The sequence below is a fragment of the Propithecus coquereli genome, unplaced genomic scaffold, assembly GCF_000956105.1.
Source record: "Propithecus coquereli isolate 6110/MARCELLA unplaced genomic scaffold, Pcoq_1.0 Scaffold246, whole genome shotgun sequence".
Classification (NCBI taxonomy): Eukaryota; Metazoa; Chordata; class Mammalia; order Primates; family Indriidae; genus Propithecus; species Propithecus coquereli.
The window spans coordinates 1724806-1735297 of NW_012148019.1; the positions used below are offsets into that span (position 1 = coordinate 1724806).

At 53.0% G+C, this 10492-nt stretch overlaps 1 protein-coding gene across 1 annotated transcript in view; it reads right to left on the reverse strand.

Moving 5' to 3' along the window:
* Window positions 1-8736: 8736 nt before the first annotated feature.
* Window positions 8737-10492, reverse strand: part of ABL2 (ABL proto-oncogene 2, non-receptor tyrosine kinase) — a 25844-nt gene continuing 24088 nt past the window's right edge. Inside the window, exon 11 of the mRNA XM_012646526.1 lies at window positions 8737-10400. Coding sequence (XP_012501980.1) covers window positions 8740-10400 — 1661 coding nt within the window. The 3' untranslated portion in view covers window positions 8737-8739. The remainder of the gene's footprint in view (window positions 10401-10492) is intronic.

Here is a 10492-nt window from a genome sequence, read left to right on the forward strand (position 1 = left end):
TCAACCCCAGGCAGTCTGACTCCAGCCGCTGCACTTTAATGATTTCCTTGTTTCTAGAACTGACTTCCTCAGCAAATGAGAGAGTCTCAGGTGTGGGAAATGTTACAAGTATAGACGCTCCACAATTTATAATGGGGTCCTGTCCCTATAAGCCTGTCGTCAGTTAAAAATAAAAGTTGGAAATGCATTTAATAAGCCTAACCGAACACCACAGCACGCCCTGCCTACCCAGCACAGGTCAGGACTTTCCATCGGCCTGTGGTGGCAAAACCATCTAACGCAGGGTGTCACCGTCTCGTGTGATCTACTGAATACTGACCGTGAGAAACCAAATGGCTGTGTGGGTTCTTGAAGTATGGTCTCTAAGAGTAAAGAAATTGTAAGTTGAACCGTTATAAGTCAGGGACTTTAATACAGTGAGGGAGATCACAATGGGAGATTCTTCACGGAAGATTCTAGAAAACGAGACTACATAAACTAAGCCAAAAACGGGTGGGAGAGAAAGACTGAAGGAGGAGTGTGAAGAGGTGCTAACAGCCATCCTCACTGGCCTCACGGACATGCTGTTCACGTACATTCTATTCGTACCAAGTTCAGGTCACTTCCAAAAGCAGTAATTCATTTAAAAAAACCCCAAAGTCCAAACAACAGAATGTTTCCTGGCAAGGACCCACACTCACTCTGTTAATGCTACCCTGACTCCAAACGTTTTGAGGGTTTATTTGGAGTTGTCCCCAGCATGGATTTTGAGACTCGCACTCACCTGGTGTTGGGGACGCGCATGTCCCCACCTTATGCGGCAGCCCGGGCCCCGCGTGACGCCTTTTGTCCATGTTCAAACATGTAATTCTGCGAGGAACATGCATCCACCCCAGAGGACGTTCTGGAGAAAGGGCCGCAGGGATGCTGCTGAAGCCGCGTCTCTGCCCTTACGGACGTCTGTTTCACGTAGAAGTAAACTCTGTCCATTAAAACCATGGCAGAAACACTCCAATCTCAAGCCCGCTTCACCAATAAAATATTGCAACGTTTATTCAGAACGAAACACAACTCAGCAAACCTCGTGAGACGACAGGCGGAGACGGCGGCCCCTGCAAGGGCCTCGTTTATTTACATCAAGTTTAACACTGTTAGCAGTTCACAGTCAGACGACAGTGAGAGAATTAAATTAGAAAAACAAAACTGAAAATATATTACAATGACATTAAGAACAAATACCTGACAACACTAGCAATGTGACCCATGATTGACGTATTTTCAGCTAAATCCCATATTGTCCCCTTAGCGACGACACGGTGCCCGACGCTCCGGACCTCAGCTCCCTGTGTACGACATGCACGCCGGCAGCGCGTGACCTTTGGTATAAACGCTGAACGCGTTTTAAAGAATCTGAATCAGCACGTTGTAGGACAGTTCTGCCAACCACCATGAAACGTTCAGACGTTTTTAAGTGAGCTTTAATAAAACTGGGGTTTCTCCACTGATAGTTCCTAGAGAATCAGGTTTTGAAGAAGGCAAAGTGCAGGGTCTACGAGGGAGACGGGGTTTCTCAGTGTGTGTTCACGGTTTCCGTTCCCGTAAGCTACGATTTGACTGGCTCCGCTTTCCGTCGCTCCCGTTTTTAGGAGCACGACAGCGTGAGCGGGTATGGACACAAACAGGTACCCTCCGCGCAGAGCTGAGACCTGAGCGCTTTCAAACATGTGCCCTGAACTATAGATGAGAACCTCACTGTCCTCTCTAGTTTCCGAATACCAAGTTCCCTGAGGACAGTCAGCTTAATCAAGATGATTTCTCAAGATCTCAGAAAATTCCTCCCATAGTGAGTCCGCGTGTCCGCAGTGAGAAACGGCTGTCGAATGGAAGAAAGCGGGTTTGACCCTCGCCTGCCACAGCGCCTGTCTCCTGGCCTTCCCGCCACTCACAGCGCTGGGCGCAGCGCTTCTGACCTGCACGGAACAGCACTGGGATTTACTGCTGATGACCTTAAAGTACCGCGGGTCCCGCAATAGCTTCTGAAACAAGAATAAATTTACTCGGCAGACCTGTGTATCTTCTTCATTATTATAACTGCTGAAAGTTAAGTATCCATATATTTAGAAATTTTATCGACCACACGTCCCATTCTTCAACTAAATTTTATGGTGCCTAATTACACAATTTAAAACTCCTATTCTGAGACTTACAAGCAAATCTAAGCAAGTTCCGACTGTACGAACTCCCTGCATTTCCTTTTGTAAAGCCCGCCAGCATCTGACAGCTCACCTCCGGCATGTACTGAGGGGTTAAGCAGCTGCTCGGAGACCTCACGCCTTGTGGAAAAGGGGAGTGACACGCAGGACCCCAACATCTGCTGCTGCGAGTACAAGGATGAACAAAGAATCTCACAGGACAGAGGGCGTGTATCCCAACCTTCTCCACATACGGTGCGGTCTGAGGACACCGCTGCGCCCAGCCTTTAAAGCTCTCCCCCTGAAACGGCCTGCAGGTGTGCAGACCCCCTCAGCAAGCCATCTGCCACCTCTGGCTGAGCTGACGGGGCTTTGCTGCCGTGTTCAGGTTACTCAGCAATGGGGAGGTTAAAAGATAATTTTTCTAGGAGACGTGAATAATCTCAAGTTTATAGTTATACACACTGTCCATGGGAGCAAAGAAGCTAGTGCGATTGGAGGGAAGGATTCGGTGACAGCGTCCTCCCCTGGCTCACCACGCCGGAGGAAGAACAGCGATCTGCCCAACCAGCACGCCGCGAGGGGAAAACACTCAAAGTGGGGGATTCTCACTGACGAGGGCTTTGAGCCTCTGCCATCCGTGAAGCTCACGTCTACCAGTTCTAGTCCAATGGTCGTGCAAAATTAACCCAGCCGACGTCTTTTCCTCCACAAGATGCATGAAACCCATCTATGAGGGCACAAATCTCCAGGGATGAGCTCTGCCACTCCGTGTCAGCTTAGAATTGAGATGACGAGCCACAGGCCTCCTCACCTGGGTTGAAGCAAGAGATCTCACACCGATTACACAGGGCGAAGCCTTTCCCGATCTCCTGTCCTGTGGATCTAGGATACTGAGTCAGAAATGAGGGTATCATCTTGCACACACTCAAGATAGAACATGTATCTCAGGTGGGCAGCATGAAAAGCAGCAGCCCCAGAACAGAAACTCATCCTTCTGGACGTTAAAATAAACTTCACAAAGGACAGGCCGGAGCTAAGAGAGTCACCTGGGTGAAGGCTCTGGAGCGCGACGCCACTCGCTCTACAGTCCGGAAACCCAGCGCCCACGCTGCCCCAGGAACAGAGGGGCAGGGGGGGCGGCGCGCGGTTCAGGCGAACCATGGCTGTGCTGAACAGAGCAGGGAACAGTAACCGTTACCCCAGGCATTACTGGCTTCCCAAAGAAGAGCAAGCCTTGTATTAGATTTTTTTAAAGTCTAGTAGTTGGAAAACTGGAACTTTATCAAACAATACAGATACCCTGACTGCTAAGAGTAGGGAAAGTTTCAGAACCAGCCTGAGGCCTCTGCTCCCTCACGAGGGGCGACGGCTGGCAGCGTTTTCCCTGGCTTATCACGGGCTCCCTTGGGGCTCCCTCTCCAGTCCTCTCACTCCCACACACCCCAAACTGAGGGAGGCCGGTACAAAGCTACCGAGCTGCTGGCTTGGCAGAAGCTAAGACAGAGACACAAACAGCTGGAATCTACGAATACGTCAAGAGAGGAAACTGAAGCCCAGAGACCCGCCTACATGAAGAGGACTGATCATAACAGATACTGGGGGCACGGAGATGACCCCCAAATCCAGGTGGAGCAAGTCAATGCAAGCAAGATGATGAAACTCAAAAATCATCAAGAACGAAAATACAGATAACCCTGTCAACCCCGTCTGAACCCTTACGGGGACAGAGCCTGATAACAACAATGACATCAGTAGCAGAAACGGAAGGAGTGGGGGAGGGGGTCAGAAGGATGTACAGCTGTAACTCGAAAGTGGACACCAATGCAGTTTACTCGTATTTTACAATCCAATAGGTGAATTAAGTTCAGCTACTCTTTTTATTCAAAAAAATAAAGATGGATGATAAATGTCAATGCCATTTATAACAGTAGGAAATCCTAGAAAAGTAATTCCCAGAGTGCACCAGTTCCGTGGCCACCCAGCTCCCTCCGTCCCCCGCCTCGCCCCCCAACAACAAAACCACACAGGACACAGGTTTAAAAAGACACTGTCAACACCAACAGGCGACGCGTCTGCTCCCAGCACGTCTAGGACAGTAAGTGGCCGAGCGTGCAGTGGACGATGAACAGCCGTGCAAGAGCGAGAGGCCTCGTCCTCGGGTCCTCGGAGGAGCTTCCGTACCTGCAGCACATGACACGTGGCGGCTTTGTAAAGATCGAAGTTAACCAAACGTTGGTCCCTCGTTTTCTGAGTTACGGAGCTCCGACCTACAACTGTAGCTGTAGCAGACACCGGCCACACCTGCACTGTTCATTCAGCAGTTTCACGTCTGTGAATGCGACAGATTACAGAGGTGATCATATACCTGCGTGGTCGGGTCCCCCACAAGTCAGTCTTCCAGTCAATCAGCATCTGATCAACTGTTTTATCTTCTCAACAGACATTAATAATACAACCTTACAGTTATATTACATTTGATACTTTCTCAAAGTGCTTTCATATACATTATATCATAGTCTTTAAAATGTTTACTGAATAAAATTTTTTTAAGAAAAAGGAATGTAGGACTAGTTTAAAAAAAAAACAACAAACCTTCCGTTGGTATTTCTTTACTACAAAGTGCACACTGCTGTGTTGCTGAGGTCTGTCCAAAAGAACGACCCCATGTAATCTTAATTGCTGAGTTCCACAGAATGCTTGCTTTGCTCGTGTTCCCGTCATTCAGCGCTCAAGCCCCTGAAGCTCAGTGCCGGGGCGTGTGCTTTGGAAAGTGCGCGGCACCAGCGCGGCCTGATTGTCTGAGCCACCGTGTTGCAGCGTCTCACAAGGCAGTGAGACCCCCAACCATAAAGTCGGGAGACCCGAATTCCAGCCGTGGCTCTGCCACTAGTTCACTGTGCTGAGATAACGGGCAAGTAACTGAACCGTCCTCTCCTCCAGTTTCTTGATCTGTAGATGAATGGGTTGGGGCACTGACAGTTCTCAGGTGGCACTGGGTGTCTGAAAGACCTGGACAGATTATCGGAAAATACATCCGTGGAGACCCCACCCCACTGGGAATTCTGATCTGCAATAAGGCTAATTCATTATTTGTTGAACTCCACCTCGGGATTCTGCTGCACAGGCCTGGACGAGGCGGTAATGGTGATAGTGACAGTTAACATTGACGGAGTGCCCGCTGTGTGCCAGGCACCCCAGCTACGTCTCTCACAAACATCACTTTATTCAGTCCTTGCAGCAATGCTGAGACAGCTGCTGCTGTCATCCCTGTTTTACTGCGAGGAAACGGAGGCGCAGGAAGGTTAGATGACTTGCCTTCTAGACTGGCACTGGAGCCTGGACTCTAAACCACCGTCTACACTGCATCCCTTACACTCAAAAGCTCCGTGACTTCAGTTAAATAAACACGGGCTGAGCCTTAGCAGAGTCAGCATGTTTTATTAACTATTCTGCTAGCCAACGTTCAATTGAATTGTAAGAAAATTTCTACTGTAAAGTACTGCTAGTAAGGGGTCTCCACTATAATGACCTCTATATACAGAGGTCATGTAGAAAAACACTGAGTGAATTTCTTCGGGTAAAATTTTTTTAAGGCTTTATTTCTCAAAATCATGATGGAAGTCTGTAGGGAAACACACACAATTTTACACAAAGCCTTTTAAGAAAATACTTTAGATGTATTCAACACAAAACACTGCATTTTAAGGTAGAAGTCTACACTGAAATCGTATTACCTGTACATGAAAGGAATCAAGCTGTGGCAGCCCAAAGGTACGTGTGTGTGTGTGTATGTACACATACATACACATACACGGACACACACACATACATACAGTTTAACCACTTTAGAAAAACTGTCAATACCTTGTACAAGGGACTGTTCTCTTGCTATTTGCTTTGCTTTTAGACTAGATAAAATTAAACTATATTTTTAGTTTCTAGAAGTAGTTTTCTCTGCTTTGGATTCAAATCCTTTAATTTACATGAGGTTTTTTAAGTAGAAGAAGGAAAAACCTAAATTGTACTTGGTAGTAGTTGACAGTGCCTCTTTAACCTGAACCCTGAGCCCTCGACCCCTGGAATCACCCGGTCCCAGCACCGTGTTGGGGGGGTGTGCTGCGACAGTCCATGCTGCTCTTGACAACGCTGACAAAAATCAATTTAATTCATGTACTGAGCACCTACTGTAGGCAAGACAGAGCTAGGTGCTGCCCCTGAGTGAGACACAGCCCCCACCCCCACCCTTAAGATTACTGTTCAGTGAGAAACCGGGGAGCTTAAATATACTCAGTAGTGTTTCTCCAAGGCTTATTTTCAGAACTCTCGAGGAAAAATAGAGCCCTTGCTTAAAAAAAAAAAAAAAATTAAAAAAATACTCCTGAAAAACAATTACAATCCTTTAACTTGCATCCCACAGTGACAGGGATAAACTTAAAAAGCAGCATAATAATATTCTAAAGTTTTAGCTGTCCCCTCCCCACCCTTAAAAGGCTAACTGCTAAAACGAGTTCAAGTTTACGGACATGAATGATGAGGCGAGTGGCAGGGAAGAAGGTGGGATGATTGCTGGTTTCTACATCCACGTTCTCCTCCAGCCACTACCAGGAAAGTCACCCGCTCACCGCCTGCCTGTGCGGCAGCTGCAGGTGACACGCCGGCCGGAGTCGCCGACGTCCGCCAGGAGTGCCCAGCGCTGTCTGCTATCCTCTAATCCTCCTCTAAACCCGGCCTCTTCGGGAGCAGCAATAAGAATCAAGGTTTCCTTTCTTTCTAATGAAAACTCAATTTCCTCCTTGGTCAAAGATGCCAAACTCTATTCAAAACATAGCTTCCCCCTAGTATTCTAGCCCAACTGATACAATCTCAGCAGTTTTAAACTTTATTAATAGCTGGTACTCATCAAAGAAGAGAATGAAAAACAATTCAACATAACAACACTGCACTAAAGAGCTTTCCAGAGACTCTCAAAGGGATAGCTACACACTCATTTGCAAAACGCCTTTGCGAACATGTACTATTGCCTCATTTACTGGATTAAGAGATGGGCTGTGGCTTGACAGCGGGTGGGCGACAGAGCCAAGAAGAAAACTTCTCGAGGTTGAACGCCTGTCTTCCTAAGCTAACATTCCTTTGAGGAAAAAAATATATTATGTACTGGGTTCTTCTTGGGGAGAGGGGGAAGTGTTCATAAAGCTTTAAAAAGAGAATGAAGCAGTAACTGAAACTGGACCTAATACCAAGAAGACGATTAGTATCTAACCCATGAGATTCACCTCCGTGGGGTCCTAGTTTAGCTTCCACAACAACGAATGAGGGAAGGAAAGGCCAGTTTCTCGAGGGCAAAACATACTCGGTGGTGAAGTTACTAGGTTTCCAGGGTCTAAGTGGAGCTTCCTGAAAATGACCTGCTCCTTCAATTATGCGTTCTTAAAACAGAGGTGAAATGGCAAAACAAAGCATATTCCCAATGAGGCCTGCGCGAGCAGCTCGGTGCTTGGGTGGGGTGCAGGGAGGGGGACTACGTGAGAGACGAGCACGTGAGATCATTTCGGGGAAGTTCACTTCAAATCCACAGAGGGAGGGAGAGAACGAGCGAGCCTCCCCACCCCGCCGAGCTGGGCCTTAAGGTGCCGAGGGAGGGAGGGGAACAGAGAAACGCCCCTCAGCGTGGAGCCGGCGTCTCCTCGCAGTCGCGGGCTCCGGCCCGGCTGGCGGGTTCGAGGAGACACCGCGGCCAGCGCGTCCACGCGGGGGCACCGCGCCAGGAAAGGATTCCCGCCCCGGCGAGAACCTGTGGGGACCCCTGTCTTCAGAATCCCTGTTGGTTAATGCCCTGAAAGCTGCCGGCAGTAAAGGAAACAGCCTGCCCCCAGGGGACTCCCTTCGCTGTGGCTCTCGGACAGCCCAGCCACCAGCAGGCAGGAGCCGGTCCTGGCCCACTAGGCGGCGACGCACCGGACGGGAGCAGTGCGAGATTCCGGAGGACGCGTCAGCCTCCCTGACCAAACTCCTCAGCGCCCTCTACCTCCCGCACCCCCGACGCGCCAGCGGAAAACAGGACAAGAGCGCACACGCGGCGCCGCGTCTCCAGCTTTTGCTTTCTAGCGATGCGGCGGTTATTCGAGCAGCAGTGACCCGGGGAAGCTGCTCCCCGCTGCCCGGATGCAGCTCGCTCGGGCGTCCCCAGCTCTCCCCTCGCCTGTCCCCCAGGCGCGTCAGGTACCCGCAGCCCAGTCGGTTCCCTTCCGCGTGGCGCAGGGCGAGCGGCAGCCCTGAGCGGGCACAGCCCGGCGCCGTGCTCAGCGTGGCCCTGTCCAGCCCTCGCGCCGCCCCCGGCAGGGACGGGCTGCGTGTCTCACCGCGCGGTGCCCCCGCCCGGTCCTCCTCTCCCGGACCGGCGCGGCTGCGTCCGGTTTCTGAGATGAGCCTGCAGACGAGAGCGCTCGGGGTCTGAGGCGCTTGGCACACCCCGAGCACCGGTCCTTCGCTTTCCGGAAACGGGAACACGGAGACACGTCCCTTCCCCTCCCCTCAGAAACGCGGCGCCGTCCCGAGGCCACGGAGGCTACCTCTGCACGACATCGCTGATCTCCTGCACACACGACAGCAAGTTACTGAGCACGGGGCTCGCCCCCGGCACGCCGGCGGCCGAGGACACCTGCAGCTCCTGCAGGCTGAGCTCCAGTCTGCTCACGGCCTCGCGGAAGGCGAACTTGGTGCGCGTGTGCGGGATGCAGTCCACGTAGCCCGAGCAGCGCTCGAGCAGCTGCAGGCCCGCGTCCAGCAGCTGGCTGTGGGGCACGGGCTCCGCGATGGCGCTGGACAGCAGGCCGGCACACTCCAGCAGGGCCTCTTTGCTGACCTTGTCTGCCGAGAGCTTCTCGGCGGCCTGCCTGGCTCTCCTCAGAGCCACTTTGGCGCCCGCGGTGCCGTTGGCCATCTTGGCCGGCGAGACGGAGGCCGAGGCCGCGGGCAGAGGCACTTGGGGCGGAGGCATCGCCGGCCGCGCGGCTTTCCCCGCGCTGGGCGCGGGCCCGGGAGCCGCCCTCTTCCCCGCTTCCTGCGGCTCCGGCGGCTCCTGCGGGGGCTCCGAGGGCTCCGAGCAGGCGGGCGGCTGCGGCGGCGGTCTGGGCGCCGGGGGCGGGGGCGGGGCGCACTTTGGTTTCAGCCGGCGGGGCCGGTCCTTGTCTGCAGAGGCCGCGGCCTGGTGCTCGCACAGGAGCTTGAACTTGTTCCCCTGCGAGTCCGTGCCCACGAGCTGCGCGTCGGCCGCCGCGGGCCTCGGCGTGGGCGAGATGAGCACCGGCACTCGGTGGCTGTGGGCGGCGGGCAGCGCGGCCGCGGCCCTGGCCGGGGAGGACCAGCCGGGCTGCTCGCCGTCCTCCGGGACTCCGGCCATGCCGAGCCGGGCCCCGCCGTTCCTCTCCTTGCCCGGCCCCGCGGCGTCCTTCTCGGGGACGGCTGGGTCCCCAGAGGGGCTTCTGAGAGGAGCAGCTGCGGCTCCTCTGGGCAACAGTTTGGCTTTTGGTCTCTCCCTGGTTGGAGCAGCACCGTCCTCTGATTTTTTTGGAAGCGCGTCGCTGGCCCTGTCCCCGTTCTCTTCCGGCTGAGAAGAGGTGGACACGGTCCTTTCCAGCTGGACTTTGGCCCTCTGGCAGTTCCTGGGAAGGGTCATCGCCATTCTGTCCTGCTCTGGAAGCCCTGAGGACATGGAAGATGTAGAGTTTGACCTTGGAAACGGCTTGGAAGTGTCGTCGCTGGCTGTGGGTTTACCTGCTCGCAAGCCCAGGGTCTTTTTGATTAAGCGCGGCGTGAAGAAGCCCGTGAGGCCGGACCACCCGCCGCCACCGCCGCCGCCGTCGTCAGGGCAGAGACTCCTCTGCGCGAAGCTGCCCCCGTAGCACTTGGGTGGCACCAGGTTCGCCTCTTGCTGGGCAGGAGTGAGAGAGAACCCCTCGGCATGCTGCAGAGAAGCCACAGACGAGAAGTTACCCGTGAGTTCGTATTTCTTGTGGGGCTGATTCTCCATTTCTCGGAAGGAGCTGCTGCGTTTGGGGGGCGTGGGGGCGTTTCTCTTTTTCATGAACGAGCTGAAGAAGCCTCCCTTCCTGTCCCTGGTGAAGCATGTCTCTTTGGCATCTTCCAAGAGGCTGCTGGGTGACTTGTCTCTCTGCTTCCGAGGCAGTGCCGGGGACCCACTGGAGGCCTGTGCGCTTCTCATGAACCCTGGCGAGAAACGGCCAGTCAGCAACGCGGAAGACACGGAGTGAACCCATTACGTTTGAGCTGCATTAAGACTGAATTATAGGCCGGGCGCG